The 25,032-nt window shown below is 58.6% G+C and overlaps 1 protein-coding gene across 1 annotated transcript; it reads right to left on the reverse strand.

The window, feature by feature from the left end:
• Positions 1 to 2,511: 2,511 nt before the first annotated feature.
• Positions 2,512 to 24,475, reverse strand: NPHP4 (nephrocystin 4; the record flags this gene model as incomplete). The annotated part of the gene is made up of 28 exons (XM_082493527.1): positions 2,512 to 3,119; positions 3,343 to 3,486; positions 4,334 to 4,513; positions 5,069 to 5,240; positions 5,585 to 5,670; positions 6,618 to 6,703; positions 7,006 to 7,162; positions 7,267 to 7,350; positions 7,510 to 7,699; positions 7,803 to 8,029; positions 8,102 to 8,304; positions 8,511 to 8,639; positions 9,803 to 9,983; positions 10,388 to 10,548; positions 11,172 to 11,359; positions 11,994 to 12,185; positions 12,290 to 12,501; positions 13,232 to 13,278; positions 15,586 to 15,715; positions 16,446 to 16,628; positions 18,640 to 18,766; positions 18,845 to 19,011; positions 19,569 to 19,705; positions 20,647 to 20,802; positions 21,072 to 21,136; positions 21,449 to 21,621; positions 23,617 to 23,783; positions 24,259 to 24,475. The coding sequence occupies 28 exons, from the start codon at positions 24,473 to 24,475 to the stop codon at positions 2,979 to 2,981; spliced, it is 4,302 nt and encodes a 1,433-aa protein (XP_082349653.1). The 3' UTR covers positions 2,512 to 2,978.
• Between the last annotated feature and the right edge of the window lie 557 nt (positions 24,476 to 25,032).

The following is a 25,032-nucleotide window of genomic DNA, read 5'->3' on the forward strand; positions in this document are numbered from 1 at the left end:
AAAGAGGCGCTGCGGAGCATTGGCTCTCCCTCGGGAAACGCCGGGGCCAGGAAACCCACACAGCAGCAGAGCTCCGGGGGGGGCAGCAGGGAAAGGCAGCCCCTCGCCAGGTCCCTCCAAGGATTTGTGCTGCCTCGGGAACCCAGCCGGATCCACCGGCATCGGCGCCCATCAGCGCCCCGGCGGCGAGAGGCAGATTGAAGAGACCTGAGGCCGCCCGGGGCGGAGCGTCGGCGATGCGAAGGCAGCTCAGGTCCCCGAACGGTCCCGATATAGTTATTGAAACCACGGAAAGTGCTTCCCAATCTTTTCTGCCCTGTGCACTTCCGTGATGAGACGTGAGCCGGGATTTTTAGGGCAAATTAATTATGTCATTACTGGAATCCAATTTTCTTCCTGACATGAATGAAACAGGAAGAGAACAACAAGTTGCACGCTAGGCATGGGGTGCTACAAGTTTACAGGGACAACTTCATTAACAAGTGTGAACGCAAGAAGCGGCTCCATCCCAGCGCCTGCCTGGCGGAGCCGGGGGAGGGGGGCAGACACCGCTCCTGCGCTCGCCCCGCGCTCCAGCAGCAGCGGCGGCATTTCCACGGGCTGTGGTTTCAACGCCAAGCAGTGCCATGCGCAGCCACAGCCCCCTTTGTGCCGGGCTCTGGAGCGCTCCCTGCTCACCTCGCGCCTCCGCGGAGGCTCTTTGCTCTCTGGCAGGAGGGGGTCTCACGCCCTGAGCCCCCTTTCCCCCAGGGCTGCCCCTCCGCAGCCCCCACCGCACCGACAAACCCGCTCGGATGGGCCACTGTGGATTGCTTACAGTCTAAGAAATTAAATTGTTTAATTAAAGCTAATGTAGCGAAATCAACCTAACAGGCACCAGCAGGGCGTATTAAAGCTCTGCAAAGATTTATGGGCCCGTGTGCGCCCCAGGAAAGGGATTCTGGGCTGGAGGAGGCAGCGCGGCTCCTGCCTGCTCTGCCTCCCTGGGCATGCCGGGGAGAAGGGAACCCCCAAGCCGCCAACCGGCTCCCGGTTTCCCCCACTCCCCTGAAACTCCGCAGCTAAACAGAGGCATGCGTGTAAATAATCCAGCCACCTCAGCACACCTTCGTCGTCTCCAAGAAAGCCACCGGCATTACTCCAGGCCGGCCAGCAGACAGCTCACACCAGCTCCATCACGGCGCGGACATGGGGCTCTGGGGAGTGTTTTCCCACGTACCCTTACGCCACTAAGAAGCAACAAATTCTCACTCCGGTTTCTTAAATCAATGCTGTCGGAGGCTTTATTTACCAGCCCTTCCTCCTGGCCACGGGCAGCACCACAAAGGAGGAGCAGCAGTGGGTGCCCAGGTCCCTCCCGAAGGAGCCGGGATGCAAGACATCTCCGTTTCCCAATGGAAAAGTCTTTTTCAACTTTTCTTAACAGCCTCGCCAGTTCTGCAGATTTCAGGTCGGAGCCACGGCACAGCCCTGTGTTTTGGGGGAGCAGGCAGCTCCCTGCCCGCATGGCTGCTGCCCACCGGGCGCACCGTACGCGCATCGGCGAGCGAGAGCCAGGCGCTGCAGCGACCGGTCACACTTAACGGCAGTGCGGCAGCCGAGCCGCCAGCTCAGCTCGAGACCCCCCCATCACCGTCCCCTGCCCGACGGCACATGGTTTGCTGGCAGCCGTGAACGCCGGGCACTCGAGCTGCCTCCTCGGCCGAGGGTACAGCGCCAGCTCGTTCATAAGCCTCAAGAAATATCATTGTATGAAAACGTAATGGAAATTATTCAGCTAATCTACTTTAATAACCCGACTTCGGGGCCTCTCTTTGCTGCAGACAGTATAATAACTTTTAAAATATTAGCTGTCATTTCTGATCAGTCCCGGAGAGGCAGAGGAACTCGGCACACAACTTCATCGGGGCTACTAATTCACCAGCCTGGGACCCGTAAAGAGCAGCGACGTGGGGCTCAGGGGGGCACAAGTCTCCTGGGGGTGGGGGGCTGCCCACCGGGGCTCTGCCCGCCGCCCGGCCACGGCAGCAGAGGGGCACAGACCCCCTCAGCCACCCCCACAGGAGACACCCCCCCATCTGCCTGCCTCAGCTGCCTTTTTCTAACCTCTTTGGGTTTCCCCCCTCCACAGTGATCCTAACGCATCCCGGCCGTGAGGGAACAGCGACAGACGCGCTACGAACCAGTGAGGAGCCTTTCAGTACCCAACAAGAAGGATTACAGCGCACTGGGACGGGGCCATCACCCCTCAGCCCCGGAGGCATCAGCCCATGCTTTATTTTGCCGTCACTCCCCTCTGCGCTCCCTGCCCCGACACCGACCCCTGGGATGCCCCGGGCGATTGGGGGTGGCACAGGGGACCCCCAGTGCTCCCCACCACGGGACCGATGGCACCGCAGCTGCGGGCAGGACGAGCCCAGCACTCACCTCTGCAGGACGGGACCCCGAGGGTTTCCGCCTCCCACGGAAGAAAATGCCGCCACACTCTGCCAGCGAGCGCAGCGAGTTTAATCAATCAAGGATGAGTAAAAAGTATTACAAATCCCAGAAAACTGCTTCAGTGTGTGCAAAACTCAGTGTAGAATATAAAATACTTTAAAAATATTCTGCAGAATCAGATCTGCAAACTTTTTAAGTTAAAAAGAGATACCAACATATCCAAAATATAGTAACACTTAAAAATAAAGACATCCTGCGTGGTAGCAAATACATTCACCCTCCCCGATTTGAGCAGACGGAGCTGCGTGGTGCCACCGGCACTCCCGGCAATGCCCGGGGATCCCGGCAGCCAGCGAGACCGCCTGGCTTGGTGAGGTGACTACGAGGGGACCGAGCTCACCAGCCCCTGTCTGCAAACAAGGCGGCCGAGGAGAATTCAGAGAAAACGCAGAGATGAGAAGTCAGAGAGAGACGCGTGCGCCCCTGAGGCGGCGCTGCCGGACAGCGCAGGACCTGCTGCTTCGCTGCGGCGGGCGGCCTCACTGGTAGAGGACCTTCACACAGAAGGTTTCCTCATTCTTGTCCTCGTGGTCGTTGATGTGAATCAGGATCTCCTCCTCACCCGCGCTCTGGCTCGGGGCGAACCGCAAGCCGATGGTGTACACCTCCCCGCCGGCAACCTGCGGGAGAACGGGCGGGAGGAGAAGCGGCAGGACCCGGCACGGAGCCCCCGATGCGCCCACCCTCCCCAGGCGAGCATGGCTCTCCTGCAGCGGCACGCCCCACGTCTGCCGAGCATCGCGCCATGCCCTGCATCCACCGAGCATCGCTCTGCGCACCGCGCCGTCCAGCTGGATGAGGGCAGGGGTCTGGCAAGGGGGGACCGGTGGCAGGAGGACATACCTCGAAGGAGTCTTCCTTGAACTGCAGGAGGTCGGGGCGGTTGGTGCACAAGAAGTAGAGCCTGGGCGAGGGGTAGGGGTTGGTGTAGGTGATGCGCTTGTTGCAGCCTCTCCCGCCTCCCGCTGGGAGCGAGATCTCGAACGCCTGCGGGTCGAGCACAAGCCATGGCAGAGGTGGCACAGACTTGGGGGGGGGGGGGGGGGAGGTCAGAGGGAACCACGGGCTCTCCCCCAAACATACTACAGAGAATCACCTCCTGCACGGATGCGCCACAGGGGACATCGTGGGGGACACATTGCCTCATGTCCCCTCCTCCTCCACCCTACATTTGATTGATCTCTGCCAGCAGGCACACAGAAACCACCTTCGAGTGAAAGCGTTCTCCTCGCTGGCACGGGCACATTCGCAGAAGTAATTACGAGCCCGAACGACCCAGGGCCAGGGGAGCAGCTGGGACCGGCCAGCTCATTCTCCAGCTAATTAATGGACATCCACAGGGAGAGCTGCAGCACTCGCTCAGGTAACGCCCCGCAGCACCGGGAGGTGGGCTGGCACTTGGCAGGACACTGGGGCATCGGTTCAAACACAGATCTGAACTTCCCTTGGTACCGAGGGTTTCGGGAAAACATTTTTAAAAGGAACACATTAGCCAGGAAATCTAATTTTCTACCTTTGAGGCAAGCCCTCCACCAGCACAGCACTAATAGAAAGCAGCATGCTGCAGCTTTAATTTCACAACCCAGAATACTTCAGAGTTGACAGTCCTCAGCGTGGGACTGCCTTCAAAACAGCCTGAAAGACATTTTCCTGTGGTCTTCAGTGAGATTATTCGAGCACCGGAGGGCCAAATGTGTGCTCAGGGTGACAAGTGTCAAAACCCCCATAGATGTAAAGAAAGGAAGAAGCAGGAGACAGCCCCGGGTTATTGGCCAGAGCACCGCCACCGGTCCAGCACTGTCACCGTGATCTTCTGGCGCGAGAGCCACCATACCTTGGAGATGAGGGGCTGCCGGCAGGACAGGCAGAGCAGCCAGGAGGACACCAGCTGGTGGGACTCCACATCCACCAGGTTGAGGTAGATGAACCTGCTGCCGGCCCGCCGAGGCCGCACGCCGACGTACAGGTCCTGGATGCCATTGGGAGGGAGAAGGAAGGCGCCATCCGGATCCACCTGCGGAAACCAACACCAGGAGCTGCAGTCACCTGCGGTGGCTATTACACCTCCACGACGTCCAGCTTGGAGCATAAACTAGACCTGATTGTTCCTAAAAACTTGCGCGACTCTGCCACCACTATTGAGTCCCCCCCACAGGAACACACTGGGACTGGCGGAGTGTCGGGAACTCAGGGACTCCCCCCCCTCGCAGGCTTCGCCCGGGGACACTCCTGCTTTTGTTTATGGGACAGTGATGGAGTTTTCGTGCCTTTTATTATTCACACTCGCAATTACGGCCGAACGAATTCTAAGGAAATTGTTAGTCTTCAGATGGTCTCATTAACGCAGATAATTTGCCCTCCGGGGTTTCGTGCCGATGATCCTACACATGACAGCTCTAATCAAAAGATAATTATCACAAACACTTTACAGCAGTAAATTGTTCATAATTCCGAGTGGGCTGCCTTTCCCTTTCTGGAGGGGCTTTCACCGGGCTGGTCCAGCCCGGTCTCCCGCTCGCCGCCGCCACGACGGCCCTCGCCAGACCCGTGCCCACCGGTGGGGGGTTACCTCCAGCTCCTGGGGGTGGGAGGTGAAGACCCGCACCCTCCGTGGGGCCGGGGTGCCCCGCAGCAGCAGGGAGAGGCGGGCGAGCTGCCCGGCCGTGCAGCTGACGTCCAGGCGCTGCAGCGAGTGCAGGTAGAACTGCCAGATCTGGACGGGCGCCGCCAGCCAGGCGTCCCTGCAGCAAAGACAGACGGACGGGGCTCACCGACGGCTCCTTCTAAGGAACCCACTTCGGTCCCACCCGTTCCTACAGCATCATCGGACGCAGAGATAGCCCGGCTGGCTCAGGAGGCATTAGCGTACGCACCAGAGATGCTCTGGCCAGGGATTATTCAGAGGAGAATGATGTAAAACCCTGAGCTGCACACATTTTGGGAAGCCTCCTGCCCGGCTCTCCGCTGCTGGGCGAAGCCGGCCGCGCTCAGGGAGCTGCAAGCACAGACAGGGCGGCACAAGCTCCCCTCCTGCCCTGCCACACGCTCGGGGTGTTTCTCGCTTTTTTGGGGTCGTGCTACTTACACATAAATAGCAACATAGAACTTTTTGATCTGCGGGCTGGGTCCTCCGGCTACTTTTAAGAAGATGTCCTGCGGCTCCCCGGGCCCCTGCATGCAGAAATCAGAGCATCGTTCCAACAGTTAACCTCGAGATCAAACCAGCTAATGAGGACTCCAGGGTTTGCTTCCCATTAACGGAAAAACCTGCCACCAACCCACTTACAAAAGCAGATGCTTTCAGCATCTAGTTAAACTATGTTATTAAGTTATTATACAGCTTGGCTGAGCTCTTCCAGTATTTTTAATTACAAAAGAGGATACAAATGACTATCGCATTCCAGGTCTGCATCTGTAATCAAATTTTGGCAAATTTTCCCCAAGTTTTCTAACAAGCCGTAATCCAATTACCATACTAACATGTTCCTGCAACAGCAATTAGCAACTATCCTTCGTCACCATCTGCGAGTACGTGCCCAAGTTTATTTCTCCTTCCTTCCTACCTCCCCCAGCCACAAAGCAAGGGCAGGAAACCCGCGCTGGCCATCGCACAGCGAGGGCTGCGCTTGGGGAGGGAGGCAGAGCCACGGCTACGCTCGGCCCAAAGACCACCGCAGCCCGGCACAGCCCTCCGCGCCGCCCCAGCATCACCCAGCGGAGAGAGATGCTCCGCCGTGCGCTCAGAGGACGCGCCGTCCCCCCGCCACACGCCTCCCGCAGCCGCCGGCACCATGAGCAGCGGGGAAGGTCTATCCCACACCCGACAAAAGGCTGCTTTTCCCCAGCGTCTTAATCATCTGGTGTTTGCTCAAAAGAACAAGTGAGTACAGGCTGCTGCACGATGCGATAAGGTGCAACATTCAGCTTCAACCGCAAAAACAATGCGGCTCCTTTTAATTGGGAATAAAGGGCAATTCTGGCTTCATCACCACCAGCGTTTCACTACAGGGGCTGATAAATGGGGATGCTCCGTGGGTGCAAGTCACGCCTCTGCCGACAAAAACAACCCACAGCAGAAGGACACAAAGGACAGACTGATGCCAAAGCATAACCCGTACCATATTTTTGGTTTCGCAAATGATGTCAGGGTCACTGCAGCGAACAAACATCTCAGGCTCCCCCCCCGGCATCCCCACCGGCGCGCCTGCGGAGGAGAGAGACCAAGATGAAGCCATATTCAGCGTTTTCTTGGTGCTTGCGACACTGCACCCCACGCAGCCACAGACCCTTAAGCTGAGCTACGAGCAAACTACACAGGCGTGCGGGTGCAGGGAATTAAGTACAAAATTAATGCAGGCAGCAGATGAAGAGCAAGCGAGGAGCACAAGGGTGCCAAAGGGTGAGGAAACTGAGCTGTGCTCTCTGGATGCTGCTGCACCTCCAGGAAGGCCCCTAAGAATTAACGAGGAAGAGCCCGGGCCCCCGCAGGGCACGCTGTGGGCTCACCGGGGAGCGTGTGCCAGGGGGGCAGCCGAATGGTCTTCTTCAGGAAGGTGAGCTCCGGGTGGTAGAAGCGGAATGTCTGGTCCACCACGTGGGGCTGCGGCTCCACCTTCACCCGCAGGAGCGCGATGGGCTTCCCCCCGCTCACCTGGAAGGAGACCTGTCCCGGGGGGGCAGCGGAAGAGGGACGGAGTTTTTTTTACAAGAGTGATGCTTCTCCTGCCACACAGTCCCTCGAGCTGTGTTTTCACCCGGCTCCCTCACCTGAATGTGCTTTGTCCGCCCGGCCCCGCTCTTCCCCAGGGAGCGGGGAAGCGTGTCGGCATCGGCACCCAGCCCAGCCGGCCCCTGCGGGGTGCAAGAGCAGGTTGCCTCAGGACGCACCACGTCTACGGCTGCGCAGTGCTCCCCATGGCCATACGATCCTGCCCTACGTAGGCAGGGAAACACGCAGCCGAGGGAAACGCTTTCTACTGGGAACAGCTCAAAATGGGAGTCTGCACATACCTGCACCGCGACAACAGCGGGGTCCGCAGAGAAGGTCTGGTACTTGAAGGGGATGCGGACAGTCTCGTTGGGGCGCAGGTAGACCTGAGGCCTGAGGTCATTGCGGAGGTGGAACATCTCCTCCTCCACTGGCGTAACACTCTTGGTCAGTTCCTTGAAGTGACGCCACTCTCTCGGGTCCAGTATGACGCTGAGGGAGTGAGTGGCAAAGATGCTGGTGAGCACTGGTCAGGAGCTGGTGCCACCCCACTGTCTCCCTACACACATAAGAGAGACCCCACTTCGGCCCCCACCTGAGGTCAGGGTGGTCGACCTCAATGGTCACAGTGTGCTGGACACCGTAGGGGTTCTTCAAGGTGAACTCAAAGAACTCAGCCGTCCCCAGCACAGCGTGCACGGTGTGGGTGGCGGTGATGGCCTGGCTGAGCACCCGGGAGATGCTCTCGCACTTGACATGCTCCCGGTAGGCGTCGATGATCTGCAGCTCCCGCACGTGCCGGGCGCGCTGCTCCTGCCAGCCCTGCCGGGAGAGAGAGGACCATAAGCCTGGAGCCACATCGGCATCCCCGGCCCCCGGCGCCCCTCTCCTCACCGAGAGCTGGGGCGTCTTCCCACCGCCGACGTCCTCCCGCTGCCGCACCAGCACCATGCGCCGCAGCTTGCGCCGGCGGGCAGCCGTGGCCTCCCCGGGGGCGGCTGGGGGGGTCAGCCTTGCCTCCGGCCGGTGGCTGCACAGCGCGGCCGCCAGCTCGCCGTCCACCTCAGCCAGCCTCCGCGCCCGCGACACCCGCCTGCCTGTGGGGACAGCACCGTGGCACCCCCGTTAGAGGGGCCTGAGGGGCCCTGTGATGCTGCAAGGCTGCGAAGGGGAGCACTGGAGGGGGCAGCCACCCCACGGTGGGGGCACAGCGCCAGCACCGTGGCGGCAGAGACCAGCCGAGACCTTGCCGAGCCAAACCCAAGCGGAGGGACGGGCCGAGCCTCAGCCCGGCAGGACTCACCACCAGCAGCGTTGAGGGAGAGACAGCTGCCGGCTGCGATGCTGCTGGCGCCGTCCGGCACAGGCACCAGGCGGGAGCGGGATGGCAGCGGTGATGGCAGCTGCCCCGGAGTCTCCTCACACGGGTGGCCTGCCAGGAGCGGAGAAGGCAGTGAGCAGAAACTGTCATCGTTATAAAATCTACTGCAAATTTTTATCCCCACTGCAGCTCTTTACAGACAATTTAAAAAAGCAGGAGCAAATATCTGGTTGCTAACGATGCTCTGCGGTCCCTACGGCGCTCCCCCCGGTGCCTACTGCTGTTGTCACCATACAGCCGTCCGCCCAGAGACGGAGTGGCACGAAAAGCACAGCGCCATCCCAAGCGATTCACCGCCAAGCCCCTAAACCAGCTCTGGATTTCATTTGTGTTCTCCATCCCCAGGCTGCGGTGCTGCCGCCGGCACAGCCACGCGCCACTGCGTCTCCCCACTCCTGCTGCCACTCGTGCTCCCACCAAGGCTGTGCCCGGCAGCGCCGGACAAGGCTGAAAACCCACCGGTATTTACTCAGCCTAGAAATCCCATCCCCATCCTCTGGGCAGGGGCACTGTTTATAACCACAGTATTTTGAAATTTAAAAAAAAGAGGCCAGGAAAAAAAAAAAAAAACCACAAACAAAACAATGAAAGAGCGGTGTTGTCGTGGCGCAGCAACTCTGGTTGCTCTCCCCCTCCTTTTGCCGGGTGTGAGTTAAACCTCTCCCAGGGTTGTGAATCTCAGATTCTCCTTCCCAGGAGCTTATCATCCCCTTGCAGGCAAAGTATGGAAACGACGATTTAAGATATCTTATAATGGAGCTAATCTTTCTTCTGAAGGTAAGATTTTAAAACCTGGAGTCACTGCACATTTATAGGATGGGAAATTAAATATATAAAATAGAAGCACCCAGCAGGTTCTGGGAGGAATAACATTCTTACAAGCATGGTTTTCTTTCGGGTACAGCCCTGTGCGTGCTGCCCGTCTCTCCCCGCAGCCTCATGCTGTTTGCTAGCACCTAACCGCACGCTGCCATCCCCGCACCGCCGGCCTCCCCGCCGCCTTGCACCAGCATTTCCAGCCGAGCAGGCAGGAAGGGAGCGCAAGCACAACCAGGAGCCACATGCCTCTGCCCGCAGCCCAGCCGGTGCCGCAGGGAGCCGGGGCCAGGACGGGGGCTCTGAGCAGCACCGGAGGTACCCGGTGAGGCGCACGTGCCGTGGGGCACCAGTGCTGGCACCCAAGCCTTTTGGCCGCGTGCGCAGCAGGCTCTTACCAATGTTGGCCAGGCAGAGGTGGAGGCGGCCCCTCACCACCACACGGACACCGAGGGGCCGCAGGGCGCCGTGCCGCAGCGCCTCCCGACCCATCACCGTCGCATCCGGCTCGTACTCGGTCGTGGCCACCTCCAGCTCGTGGTGGGTCCTGACGGCTGCTCGGCCCTGGCGCAGCAGGGGCTGGGGACAAGCAAGGACAGGCGAGGGGTAACTGGGGAGTTACTGGGGAGTCCGGTCTGGGTGAGGGTGCCTCTGTCTGTCCGAGGTCTGGGGGGTTTAGCCCTAGAACACTGCAGGAGTTCTAGGGAATTGGAAGGAAGTTAACATTTTGCCATCACTTTTGAGGAGAAGATGACAAATCCCACAATTAGGGGCTTGTCAGGCTGACATCGGCCTCGGCTACGCAGAGGGGCTGACAGCAACTCGATTACTGAAGACAGGAGGGTAACGCAACAGCATCTCAACACGGGACCAAAGGAAAAGTCAGCCTCTTCCTTGACACTCCTGCACGCTAAGCAGGGCGTCTCCTTCATCGTTAGCAGTCCTGAGGGCTTAAGGGAAAAGATCTTCAACGTAACCAATACCTCCAGTTTGACGGCAGCGGACCCAACGAGGAGCAGGGAGTCTCCATCCCAGACGTCAATCTGGAGGCTGTGCTCGGCCAGGTAGCGCACAAACCAGCGCTGCTCCCCGGGGCGCAGGAAAGCGGGATCCACCATGTACTTCAGCTGCAAGCCCGGCGGTCCTGCGAGACACAGGGCATCGTCATGGCAATGGCACTTCCGCCAGCACCAGCACGTCAGCAGGGACAGGGACACCCTTCTGCTCCGAAGCAGCCTGCCTGCTCGGACCCCCTCTCCTCCACTTATCAAACCCATCGGTCAGTTCGTAAGGTCCGAGGGCCCCCAGGACTGGCAGCCTCACACAGAAACACTCCGTCTGTACGGATCCCCCTCTCATTTCCATTAACAGCTCCACATGGAGAAGGAGCTTCATCAGCCACAAGCGCTTGGTGTCTCTCGGGACCAGAATTTAATAAGACACAGGAAGAAATAGAGGAGAGCGTTCAGCTGGGCAGATCGGAGCCGCTCACGCCGGGCGCTGCGCTCTCACGTGTTGTCTTTCTCTCCAGCGGCACTCAGCTGCAGCCGGAGCCGGCAGCCCCGACGTGCAAATCACGCCACCAAAACTTACCAGTGTTTTACTTCAAACATGAGACATTTTAAACATTTTTCACGATAGGCCACGCAAACTAGTGAAGGGTTGCCACTAAAGCAGACACCGGCCCATTCCTCTGCCCAGAAACAAGCCCAAATCTGACAGACAGAAGAGAAGCAGCGGCACAAGGATGCTAAAACTGGAGCTTACCAGTGCCCAGGGTTCCGTCCTTGTTCACCCGCACGAGGAGCTGCGCTGGCACAGCCGCCCCGGCCGCCGGCCCCCCGTCTGTGCTGACCAGCTGCAGCCGCGGCGTGGTGACCGGTGGGAAACGGTAGAACTGGAAGGTGAGGAAGACAGTCTTCGGCCACGTCCCCTCCGCACCGTCCCGGGCATCCCTTGAGGGAGAGAGGGGTTGGGGTTAGGTCGTGGCATGGTGCTGCCTCCCCATCACAAGCTCCTCGTGCGTTTGGCACACACAGAGAGGCAGAAGAACAAGAGAAGATCAGCAGCATCACAAGTATTTGGACTTCTCTGAAGACAGCAGGCATATGGTTTGCCTTCGCTTTCCAAAAAACTTCATAATTCCAGCTGTCTCCCACCATATGCTGCAATGGAGGAGCCCAGCCAAGGCAGCGCTTTACCTTCGCACAGCACATTGACATCCACGGAAAAAAACACAAGTGGGGCCTTATCCAGCCAAACCCACCCCCACAGGTGCCAACTTTCTCGGCTCCATATGCGTTTATGGAGACACCCTGCATTAACTAGCTTTTACATCACACTGTGGCTAATGGATACAACCAAAAAAATGGCAATATGATTTAAGAGTGCCCAGAAAGGACAAGAGCATCATCATAAAACCCTCCGGCGCTTTGCCTCCATGGCAAGTGCTGGAAGAAGCAGCATCTTTGCAAGGACTTCTGCTCAAGCAGGGAAGCAGGTTGGGGGATTTCGGGAAGGGACTGTCCCTGAGAGAGGAGGCCCCTGGGATGTGCCTGCAGAAGGCACCGCAAAGAGCTGCCACCCCACCTGCCAAAAGCCAGGAACTGCAGGATTATTTCGTTGCCTTGCAGAGGGTCGGCTTCCTCCAGCCGCAGGCTGAAAGTCGCCGGGTCTGCCGGCTCCGAGATTTCCACCGGCAACTCATTGTGGTCCAAGATCTCCGGGAAGCCGGCGGTGTGCAGGCGCGCCAGGGAGGCACGGGAGAGCAGCGTGCAGGAACTGACGGAGAAATGGGGGTGAGCCGTGCAGAAGCGGCCGCAGGGGACCCCGGTGAGCCGGGCGAAGGGGGCACACGAGCCCGGGGAAGGGCAGCCGAGCATCACCTGCCTGCCTGCAGCCCCACGGCGGCGATGGGCACCTGCAGTGGGGCGAAGGGCAGCGCCCGCAGCTGGTCGTTGGCACAAGACTCCGGGTCCGGCGAGCCGAGATCAGCCTCCAGGTGGGTGATCCCCCCATCCTGCCGAGGGCCGCGGCCACGCGGCACCGGGAACTGGCCCCTACCCCGCGGCGGGACCGACAGCTGCGACACCGAGAGCTGGCGGGAGAGCGGCAACCGTGAGTGACCGCAGTCCTGCGCTGGGGGAGCAGCCCCCTGAGGCAGCCCGCCCCGCGGGGACCCCCACGGTGAGACAGGCCCGCAGCCCCCCTCTCGCTAAAGCCGCTCAGATGCTGCACGCTCCGGCATCGCCGCTCTGCCAAGAAGCGGCACAGCCCGGCTGCCCGTGGGTTCGCACCTCTGCTTCCCATTTAGCTGCTGCGCTTTCCCTGGCAAGGGGAGGGATGAGAACATACAGCAGGAAGATCAAACCGCTTAATGCAGTCTTATGAAGCATTTCATTTAATCAAAAATATTTGTGTGCATTGATCCCTGCATCAAGATATAAAAAAGGCAAAGAGGGATCTCTGTATTCATAGCTCTCCTTAAATCCCAGTAGCTCCACATGAAAAAGCCATGCGTCACTGTCAGCACGTATCGGGGACAATAGCACCCAGCAAATCTGAGCTGTCAAGAACCAGAACTGCCCTTACAAATACATTTGGGGTGTTAAAACTGCTCAGGGAATCTTGCCCCGCACGTTATAGGCGGGACGCATTTTGCCGCCCCAGGAGGAGGTGGATTTGAGCAGGATGCTCAGTGCCTCTCGGCCACAGCAGCCAGGAAAACTGGCAGAGGAGGGGACCGGGAGCACATTCTCAGTGCGCAGACCATCCCCTGGGAACGCCGCTGCCCACCACCCGTGTCCACTGGCATGGATGGCACTTACCCCCGGTCCCCGCGGGGAGGCCGCCATTCGCAGCGGGGCCGGCGAACCTGTGGAGGGACAGGAGAGATGGTCTACCGGAACCGTCACCCCCAGGACCCACCACCGCGGCCCCTCCAACCTCCCGCTGGCCCTTTTACTTTTTGGGGGTGGGACCAGCTGATGGAGGTGCCTTACCATCTCTCAACCACATATTTGACTTATTTTTTCCAATCAGACTGTTGCCTTGGGTGGGGGTGGGGTAGGGAAATGTAGCACGTCTCCAGATCCATCCATTAATTTCCTGGGAATTAGGCTAACTCTGCCGTAAAAGGCAGCTCCTCCATCCCCAGACAGTGCCGCAGTTCCCCTACGGCCATGAGGCGCAGCCTAAGTGGGATGCTTAATGAGACGTGAAAGTTTTAGGATACTTAAGGTTTTTGGCGCTCCTCCGTTATTTCTTGTCACTCCCTTCATCTGTTCGTGCGTTCGTGCCCCGAAACGGTACGAGCTTTATCATGTTTATACTTGGCTGCTCGGCTCGCACGCCGGCACAGCTGAGCTCGCTGTGCTGCGGAGCCGCGGGTCCTTCGGAGCAGACCAGGGGCACAGATGTTCTCTCTGCATCCACGTGATGCTGAGCCCTTATTTTGCTTTCACCACCACGTATATTCCAGCTATTTCATGCTGTCTGCTGTGCAAAGGAAACCACCCTGTCTCCCTTAGGTCTAAAACATTGTTTTCTTTCTGTTAGGGTGGCTTTGGCCAGAGTGAAGGAGACGATGGACAGATCCATCAGCATCAGCTGAGGCGACAGAAGACGCGCTCGGCCTCCCCTGGCCAAAAGGCCCAGATGGTGGCATGTTTTCCAACGGAGCTCTACAAAAAGTTAACTAAGCATTCTTCTCAGCAGCTCGGGGTGGAGGCTGGCTCTCACGTGTGGCCATCTCGTGCACGGCTCCAGGACCATCGCTGCACTTCCCAAGCTCCCCCAGTGCTTCCAGCCCCCCCGGAGCCAGGGAAATGCCACGCAGCTCATCCCCCAGCATCGCCCTGCCGGGGCATCTCCCCTTGTTGGGCACCCCATTGGCGCTCCAGCACGTTCTCCCCGGGCAGGAGCGTGCCAGCCCAGTGCCGGACTGGAAGCTCACCGTCGGTGCGCACTCACTTCTCGCTTCACCGCACTGCGGCTCTCAATGCCCTGACCGCCGCCGGCTGAAGGGCGTCCAGGAAAACCTCTTGAGCAGCACCAGCAGCGATGCTGAGCAGAGCTCAACCCAGCGCAGTCCCAGAACTGCCAGAGCCCTCCATTTCACCCCTGAAGATCTCTGCTCTAAAGCCCCCTACAACCAGCAAACCACCTCCTCACCGGCGGAAAGCCGGGACTCACCGCAGCAAAGCCATGGTGCCACTGCCATCTCGTGGAAGGCACAGCAGTACCGGAGCCAGCACAGGAATGGGTGCCCACCGCACTGGGCATCACCCCAACCCCCAGGCTGGCAGCTACCGGCTCACCAGAGGGGCTGGATAAGCCCATAAAACACATTTAAACATTGTCAGGTATCTGGAGCATCGCACTGAGCCCTGCACCAGGACCAGCACAGGAGCAACGCCGCAGAGGAAAGGGGAGCTCGCTTCCCACCGATGGCGAAGGGGGGGATCAGACAGAAACAAGCCAGAGAGGGTTTCCAGGAGCCCGGGGCATTGACTCAAGCCTGTGCCCAAGCCCAAGCACACGGCAGTTTGCTCTCCGTCTCCAACACACACAGCAGACGGGCACTGAAACCACGACCACCCGGCACCCCCGCGCTATAGGCAGAGGGATGGATGCGTACGTGCACACACGCGTATGCAGCCTGGTTTTCCCTAGCGAGGCGCTGGCACAGCCCGTGCACGACGATCGAACGTGTGCTGCTGTCACCCTCCCTGAGCCGCAGCGTGATGAGATTATTATTTCTTCCCCTCAGTCTATAATTGACATATCTCCTGTCCTCATGTCTGGAGAGATTCAGAGACCAGAGAGACCAGCAGCGACACTGGCAGAGAGCAATGCGGTGCTGGTGCAGCCGCTGCGCCCATCCAGCTGCTCTGGGTGTTGAGCACGGGAACCCCAACGCCGTCAGAGCAACCCAAAGTGGGATCGGGCTGGTGCCATCCTGAAAATCCCTGGGAATTTTGCACGTGGCTCAGCATGACTATCACAGGGGAATTTTGCAAGTTAAAAAGTGAGAGCTGAATTCAACTCAATGGAAACTTGGTTCACTCCAGTAATTCATAAACTAGCTCACTGAAACTCAGCAAAGTCATGTTTTTTCTCCTGAGCAGACACCAGTGCCACACTCTATATTTTAAATGTCAGCGATCTGGAAAACACTCACTCAGCGATGGCGTAGGCGGCTTCTCCGACTCGTCCCTGTCTTTACGTAGGATCTCCGCAGCAGTTACAAGATGTTCTTCCGAATCAGTGGAAACATGGAATTGGACAGTCCCAGACTCCACGTGCTTCTCCTGAAATTGGAACTGGAACCCTCAGACAGCGTGCTGCACGCAGCCTCCCTCGTCCCTCCGAGACACGCTTCCCCCGCCCCGCAGCCGGAGAAACGGTGGTGCAAGCTGGAGGCAGAGCTAGCAAGGGGCCGTACTTTAATTTCTGACCAAATACCTCCGTCCTTGCAGAGACACACGCATACAGACCTGCCAACTCCACCCACTGCCACCCAGTTTAAGATGTCACTGAGCAAGTTCTGCAGACACCCATCCACCTCCCCCCACAGCAGAGCGTGACCCCTCCAGCACAGCACCACAGCGTATTTCGGCCACCCCCTCGTGACTCCCTCACCCCAGCCCCGAACCTCCTTTTGCTGACAAACACTTGGGAGTGAGGTCTTTATCTTATGCGCGTGCATCTCTCAGAACAAACCAGCTCCGGTCACGGTGACCCCCCGAAGTACCACAATAACGAACTGCGTTGAGCAGCTCCACGGGAGCTCAGTCTGCAGTAACTCAAGTCCGGCACCCCCGGGACACCAAGTGCATTATCCATCAGCGTAGAAACTCACTGGCAGGGGGTGGGGGGCTGTCACCCTCTTCCCATCCCTCTTCTTGCACTCACACATTCCCAGAGCTTCCCCAGTGCCTGCCACTTAAACAGGTTTCGGCAAAGAGCCCCTCTAACGGCGAGCCTGTCCAAGCGCCAGCAGCATCCCCGTGCATTTGCAGCACCGAAACGAGCCCTTACCTGGTGAGACCTCCTGCTGCTCGACGGGGTCCGGTACACCAAGGTTTGGCAGGGGCCACGGCGGGGGCCGCCGCGCAGGGGCAGGACCACCTCTGCCTCCCTGGCGCTCAGGACGGGGCTCCAGACCGCCCAGCGCACCGAGCGCATGTCGGCCGCCTCGCCGCGGGCACTGCCGGGCAGGACCTGGGGGGGAGCGGGGGGAGCACGGTGAGCGCCCGGCACCCCCACCTCACCGCCGGCACGGGGAGCGGGCGCTGCCAGACAGACACAGACTCGGGTCTCCCACAGAAAGCGCTCCCCTCCACTTTCAACCCCTTCTGAAGACATTGCACTTTCCAGCACCTTATTTCTCTTTTTGCACCCATTTTTTCCCCCCACTGACCACATTATCTGCTCCCATCCCTTCGCAGGCTCTGAGGAGCGCCAGGAGTGCTTCTCCGACAGAGGGGCACACGTCGGTCCCAGGGAGGGGACGCGGGATCATGAGACCTCTCCGTGAAAGAGCACTGACAGCCTGTGCGGCGGCGCGGTTCGCTTCTCCCGCTGCCAGCGGTGCCGCAGGTAGAACCGGCGCCTTCCTCCCGATTTCCCCCCCCCAAGGCTGACCACAAATCACACCACAGCTGCCCACAGGTACGAATCCCACTTTCTCCCTGCAAACCCCGCACCACCCTTCCCACACGGGCACGCTGGGTTTTCTCACACGTACCCAGCCCGCGGCTGACGTTACTGCCCTTCCCGCAGGCTGCAGCACATCAGGCGCCCGCGCTCCAGCTAATCGCACCTCATCCCTTCGCCGAGTTACACGAGGGACTACGCCTCTGGATTACGGATCAGCATAATATAACGCTGATATAATACATAAGCATAATACAACGCTTTTCAAAAATCACGGGGGTTCCATCCCTCGTATGCCTTTAGCACGCGTAGGCTGAGGCAGACACCGGCCAAAGGCTGTCACCCCCTCACTCAACAGCCGCGTTAAGGGATATATGTGCGACCCCCAGCCCTGGCAGACAGAAAGGGCAGCGTAAAGGCTTCCACTTACCCAGGCGTGTCCACAGCCTCCCCTTAAACTGAAGGAGAGGTACAGAAGCAAACCGAGAGGTGTCTACCAGCGCCCGCAATCACCCTCGCAGACTGCTAATTATGGCACAGAGGACGCGGCGATCCGCTCGGCAAGCGGCTTTGGGATTAACAGCTCTGCCCAAGGGCTGCGCCACAGGGAACCAGCCAGCGCTCCCGGCACCCAGCACAGCCAAACAGATCTGCGTCTGGAGCCCCAAAACCCCACGGGTTTCAGCTTTTTAAAGGAGTTAACACCCAACACTTAATTTCCAACGGCACCACTCAGCTTCTCCTGCCCCCACCAATACCAATCCCCTTCGCCCAACCGCGTGTCCCACTCTATGAATACCCATTTTCCCCCCAGTTTTGCTCCATACAGTTCTAAGGAGAGAGGACACCTGCTGCATTTTCAACAAGCATCTTAGCAGGATGATTAGGGACTCCTAATGAACCCATCACCATCGATTCAGCCACGCTATGGGCTGACAGCTGGAATGGAAAGGATCTCTGGAGGGTTGGGAACTGCTCACTAAGCTGGGTTTAACCCGTGGAAAGGTTAAACTGAAATACATGTAAATGGTTGATAAACAGGCGTTCGCGAGAGTGGTGTCTGCAGTCAACACAGAGACTTCTCCTGGCTTTAAGGTCCAGAGAACATCAGACTGAAGCTCCCAGAAAAAACTCAGCTTTCAGGGAAAAATGAAAAAAAGGACATGGATGGTTAACTTCTTTTCAGCACAAATGCTAAATTCTAAAGAAAAGTCTTTTCTAAATTAAAAAAAGCTGAAATTTTCTGACGGAGCTTGCCAGAACGCTATGGGACTGCTGCAGGCTACATTTCTTCATATACATGGTGGAGAAATGCAGCCACCTGTAATTAAAATGATTCAATAAGCCCATTCAATAAGCAGGATATTTCTTGCAGCACTGCAGAAAGTAGCTGGACACTTCATGGGGCCATTCATTAGGCAGTACGGCCACGCCATGAGGAGCTGCTATGTCTTGGGGGTGCGGGATGGCGAAACGCGGGCAGAGGACGGAGTCAGGCAGCGGGGCTCACTCCCCCCAGCAGATCTCCGCTCTTTCATGAGGCACGGAGAGGAGGTGCGTGCAGGCTCGGCCCTACCTTCCCACCGGCTCCCCCCGAGCTGCAGAAGACGTACTCCAGCTGGAAGCAGACCCCGAACGCCGGGTGAGGCACCATTTCGCTCAGGTGGATGCGGCTCCTCAGGACCAGGGCTTGACCTGCGCCCCTGCGACGGAGAAGCAGCTGTGGGCAGTGCCCGAGGCAGGAGGGAAGCGGCACTGGCAGCGGAGGGTCTCCCCCTTACCTGTCTCCAGAGCCGGGCACCCCTGGGCAGCTGCCCTGCGCCGCCTCCGCCTCTGGCACCAGCACGGCCACCTGCGGCGCCTGGACGAAGCGCAGGCCATTGTGGACGCCGACATGCAGCCGTCGCTCCCGAACCGCCACCCCGTCGCCGTCCGGCGCAGCGTTAGCCTGCGACAGACAAGTTTTCCAGCTCGGGCAGCGAGGCGGCACAGCATCCCTCCCTGCACCGCCCGCGGCCAGGAAAATTCAGGCAATCCATCAGAAACTCAAAAAACGGGACCCACCCCACCACGTGGCTGATAAATAGTAAAATCTTTCATCTTTATGGCAGAGTTGGTGCAAATCTGGCCAATAAAGAAGGACTTGGCCAGCAGTCCTTACTGCACACCAAGCGCTGCCATTCCTAAACGGACGTACTCAGTATGCACTGCATCTTATCTTTGCATTTTCCATGGCAGAGCAAACCCAAATTCTGCTTATTAGTGTCTGGATGTTCAAAACAAAGCCTACACAGAGCACCCATGTGTTAATCCAGCAGTAAAGCAAGCAAAAGGCTTGCACAGGAAAAAAAAAAGAAAAAAAAATATTGGAGGCTCCAAGCAAAACAAATACACAAGTGCCATATATCTGAATGTTTCCACTCCACCCAAAAGCGAAGCACCGGCACTACTGCTTGCGCACTGCACTCCCCTCCCCCCTCCCCCCCGTAACCGCATCGGCAGTACCTGCAGTAAGCGATCGCTGTTCAGTAAGTCCAGCAGCTCTTCCTCGAATTCCTCCAGGGAAGGGTACAGCCGGACAGACAGCCTCTCCAGGTAGCAGGTGACCGGCTTCATCAGCCGGGGTTTCTGCAGGCAGTCACCTGAAAAGACAAGGTGGTGGCCACAGGTCACGCTGCGGCCGAGGGGGGACACTGCTGGGAACGCAGGGGCACCCGCAGCCGGAGCTGAGCCAAAAGCAGCACCAGGGAGAGGTCGTGGTCGTGAGCGGGATCCCCAACCTTCCCGGCACAACACAGGTCTTTATGCGCGGAAGAGACCCAGAAATACCCAACGCCTTCGGTGTCAACGGATACACTCTGGTTGTTTAACACAGGCACCGCCACCATCGCCCTGAGGCGCCCTGCCGTGCCAGACGCTGGCTCTCCCCTCTCCCGTTTTCACGCAGTGGCGTCAGCAGCTCCAGGGACTCAGCTGCTTTGGAGACCTCACTCAGCTTTAACACGAACAGCTACAACCCCCAAAACGGTTAGCAGGAAGGCTTTCCGGGCCACAAGCTGAAGAATAATTCAGCTGCAGAACTGAAAGTACTTTTTACCCTCTGAATCTTCAGATCACATAATATTAATTGCAGCAGCTCAAACGGCAACCCACAGGGAAAGCTTAACGAGGGCTGAGCGCGTGAGAGCTCGTCCCCCCGAACCTGCCAGACCCCCAGCGATCCCGAGCCCCACCACCGAGGAGGACTTTAAACAAGCTGCGAGGGCTTCTCCTACGGCTCCGCTGAACGACTGTAATTAAACCAGCCATCACTTATCCCTAGCAGCTTCCCAGGAGCAAAGCAATTAACAGAAGGAGAACGGACCAAAGCCATTCTGACATCTCTCAGGCTGAGCTATGAACGAAGGGCTGCGGCCTCGCCGGTCCGCACAGGGGGAGATGCTCTTGCCAAGGGGCAGCACTGCTGAGGACCCGTCGGTGCTCCCAGAAACCCCACGCCAGTGCCCTGCCCGCAGCCTCCCCAGGGACCCGCCGCCTTCAGCGGGAGCGGTGCAGGCAGCAGGGAAAGGGAAGGAGCCCTTACTCGCATCTCCGTGCGCCGGCACCAAGCCGGGAATGGTCTGCAGCCCAGATGTCAGCAGGTTTTCGGGAAGAAGGTGAAATATCGTCTCCAGGGGCTGATGGGGCTTCAGGGCGTACTGCACATGGCTCTTCTCCATCACCGTCAGGTATTTGTTCTCTGAAGAAAAGAAAGCATCCCAAAATGACCAAAACGAAGGGGAGACAGCTTTGCAATGCCACTGTTGAAGAAATTATCTACAAATGCACATGTTGGGAGCAAAGGAAAACCCGGGTTCGCCCAGCCAGGCTTTTCCCGGCTGGCAGTAAGACACATGCGCTTAGCACTACCAGGGCACGGAACATGCATCGCATCGACCAGGCAGACACGGCACTCATTTGGGTAAGAGAGGCCACCAAGAAAGGAACGAGACGTGGGGCCTTGCTTACTTTCCACAGGGTCCTGGAAGCGCGGGTGCAGTAAGGCACGTGGCGTCCCGTGGTACAGCTTCAGTCTGAATGCAAAGAGCGCACACACGACGGTCAGTAAATCCACACTGAAGCGCATCTTCATCTTCCACAATGCCTCTGCTCAACACTAAGAGACCACCTTTGTACTCTCTACCCACAGAAAGAACCCTGTCCTTCAGGGCAGGCATCACCTACGAACCCATCACTGCTTCCCCAGCAGTGAAGAATTCCAGGGCTCTAAACACTAGTGTTGTTTCTGCAGCCCCAGGACCACACTTTCTCCCCTAAAAGCAGCTGTGCACAGTGCCACCCCAATTCCCGGCGTGCCCCATCACGTGGCAGAGGGGGGGACCTACGCTCTGTCCTCGGTGGCCGGGTCAGTCGCCTCCGACCCGCTGCTGAAGAGGGGGATGAGTCCAAAGCCGCAGGAGAGATGTTGAGATCCCTCATCCCCTTTCCCGGCCGTCGTCACCACTTCCACGACAGCGGTGATGCCAGGGTGCTTCAAGGAGGTGTGGAAGTAAACGGTCTGGGATGGGAAAGGAGAGAGGAAGGGTATGTCAGAGCCGGCGGCAGCAGCTGCAGGCAGAGCAATACCTGCCGCATTCGGACAGCCAGCGGGGCAACCAGAACATCCTGTAAAACTTCCAGACAGCGGCTCACGGCAAATGACTGGCGGCACCACTCGGAAATCTCAACCTCCTTAAATCTCAAACATTATTCACTTTTTTTTTTCTTTCCCTTTTTTATGTTGCTAACCCGCGTTTTCCAGAGTAACTCGCAGGCTGCAGACCCCGTAAGAGCAGGGCTTCGATGCACCCCTGACCTTACAGCATTACAGCAAGCCCCACACCGGGAGAGCCAAAGGAGCTGGAAACTCTCCTGCTGCGGGGAGAGGAGACAGGGGTGGCCCAGACCTGGGGACAGGAGGGGACAGGACACAGGTCACCTCCCCAGCACAGGATTTAAAGCTAGGTTAATCTTTCTATTAAAAACACATTACCACAGTGTCCCAGGGAAAACGTTTACAGCAATCACAGGCTGTCAGGAAAGGATAACAGAGAGAGACATTACCACACCAACCCAGGGAAATAAATCGTTATTCTATTATCTTTTATTGCAAAACATTGAAATAATGACCGCTGGCTGCAGACCGATGCCTCACCTTGCAAAGACAGAGAGCCCTGAAAGCGGATCCCTCATGAAGCCCAGCTCGCCGTTCCCTCCGGGAACACTAACAGCGGTGCGCAGCAGCGTGCTCTCTCCCCTAAGCCCTGTGAGGACGATGCAGGGCAAATCCTGCCAGCAGGGGCACCTTGAGCTGCCACAGGCGTGCAGACCCCCCCCCCTCCACATGGGGATACCACGGGAATGCAGTACCACCAGGGGATGCGACACCAGGAGGTGGCTCTCCAGCCACCAGCAGCATCTCCTGCGGGAGGAGCAGTGCCTCTCCTCCTTCCTCCCCCCTTGCACAAATCTACTGCCTCTGTACCTGAACCCTTTGCGGCACTAAACTGATGAATATCACAAAATTGAAAGATCCCAGTGCTCAGCCGTGATGGCAGCACCACATTTTTCTTGCCGCAGAACTCTCTGCCATAGTTTTTTCTCCGTCCCTCTTCAAAATAGCAGGGGTCAGCTGGTGGAAGACATGCACATGTCAGCACCCCTCAGGTACTGCTAACCGATTTAAATGAGTGAAGGAGGGAGGCTCTAATCAGTGCTAAATTTCATCTGTGGCACAAAACACGGGAGGAAGTGGAAGCAAAAATTTAATTAGAAAACATGACATCTCAGCTGTCGTTCACGCTATGGGGCAGTAGGATCTCCCCAGTACAGGGGCACCCCACTTTGCCAGTATCAGCAGCGGATGGAAACACCGCTTTGGGCAAGTTTAGTTTCCAGGTAAGGAGAGAGAAGCGCTGTGCGGGAGGGCAGGCGGCTGCTCCTTCCCTTCCTTCCCACTTGTGAAGAAACACTGCTCTCTGCCGCCGGCTCCGAACACAGCAGGCGACACACGGCAGCACACCACGGCACACCGCCGCTCCCACACCATCGCCCGGCCCCAAAGGTAGCCCAAGACCCCAGTTTCCCCATTCCAATAAACCACACATAAAAACTTAATAATCGGGCAGCATCTGGGGTGCCCCCTGGGCAAAGGATCGGGAAGCGTCGGAAGGGAAAAGGGGTTGCGGCTGCCACCATCTGCCTGCATGCAGGAAAATGAACTGCCACAGAAGGCTCAGCAGCAGCCGACCCACCTCGGGCCAGAGCCCGTGCATGCTGAGGACTTGCTGCTTTAAAAGGCTCTGTCTACAGCGAGCTGATGGCAGGCTCCCGGAGCTCTCCGAGCTCCACATCCACCAGACTGATGGAGGAAACCAGCACCAAAGGAGAGCAGCTCCAGGGTGAACCCAAGCAAAGACGTCTGTTCCCTTCACGCATTAAAAACCTCCCTTCTCGGACTTGACCCAGCCGGCACAGATGCTCCCCTGCCCACCCGCAGCCCCTGGCACCCTACCTCGTTGAAAGCCGCCCTGGTCGGGCGCGGTGGGGCAGCGCGGGCAGCTCGTCGGACACTTCTCCACGTCCTCCCGAAGAAGTGGTGGTAGGTGGTATCGAAAAGAGAGAGGCGCAGCTGGTACTCTGCTCCCTGCAAGGCACAACAGGACAGGAGGCACCAGCGTTCTGGCCCGCTTGGGGACACACCAGCTCAGCAGCCCCAAACTGCAGAAAACACACTTCAGTAAGAGAGGACAAGTCATTCCTGTTTTCCGGTTGATGCCCAAACCAGGCATGCGGCCGCGTACAGCTTTGTGCATTGCTGGGGAACCTTACTGAAAGCCAGAGGTCAAACACGCAGAGCAAAAGGGGGAAAACTGAACATTAAGTGTACAATAAAGGGGTAGCAGACTTTTAAAGCGTTACCCAGGGATTTTACTTTTAAAATGCTTACCTAAACTAAAAGCTTACAAAAGTTAAATTAGAAATTAACTAAACCCTAGCTCAGATTTGCGGGTAAAAACGCATGGGATTGAGACATGACCCCGATTTGTGTTTCCAGGTGATTCACAGTTAGTTCCCCCCAAAACAAGTAAAGTTGTTTCGAAAACCTCCACCTTTACGGGCTCCGGCCGGCACACCCTGCCAACCCCGGCGGCACCGCGGGACGGCGGCGGGCAGACGCCGAGGGCCGGGCCCGAAGGCAGCGCTGGGCTCCCCTCGGCGGGGCCGAGCCCCCCTACCTGGGCGAGCGCAGCCCCTTCCAGGTACTTCAGGACACAGCGGAACGCGGCGGAGCCCGGCGGGCGGGCCCGGCGGCGCTGCCGGTGCGGCGGCACCGCGCGGTTCCGCACGAACGCCCGTTCCCACTCGGTCATGTTGCTCCCCCGACGGTCGCCTCTCCCTCCCGGCGTCGGCTACGGCGAGCGCTCGGCTGGCAAGCGGAGGAGGGAAACGCACGCTGCGGGAACGCCTCGGAGCCGCCGAGAGTGGGGACTCCCGGGCCCCGCGGCGGACGCGCCGGCCCTCCCGGCGGAGTTGGGCGGCTCAACGGGGCACCCGTCCGGGGCCACAGGCGCGGCTGAAGGGGCCACCACCGCTCCCCCCCGGCTACGGTGAGCCGTCGCTCCGCCCGGCCACCTACGGGCACACCGGACCCCCGTCCTGGTGGCCCCACCGGCCACGGGCCGCCCCTCCCGGCGGACCCCCGCGGCCGCCGCCCCTCCCATACAACCAGACCTATATACTTACGTACACGTGCGCATACAGACGCCCATACATGTATGTCCACGTACGCACACAGACCCACAGACACACGTGCAGACATACCGCCTCCCACCGAACGAACCCCCCCACGCACTCACCGCGCCCCGACGCCATCTTGTCGGGCCACACCAACCTTGCGTCGGGCCGGAGGGGGTGGGGGGGGGGAATG

This window comes from Vanellus vanellus (genome assembly GCF_965231255.1).
Source record: "Vanellus vanellus genome assembly, chromosome: 20".
Taxonomy (NCBI): Eukaryota; Metazoa; Chordata; class Aves; order Charadriiformes; family Charadriidae; genus Vanellus; species Vanellus vanellus.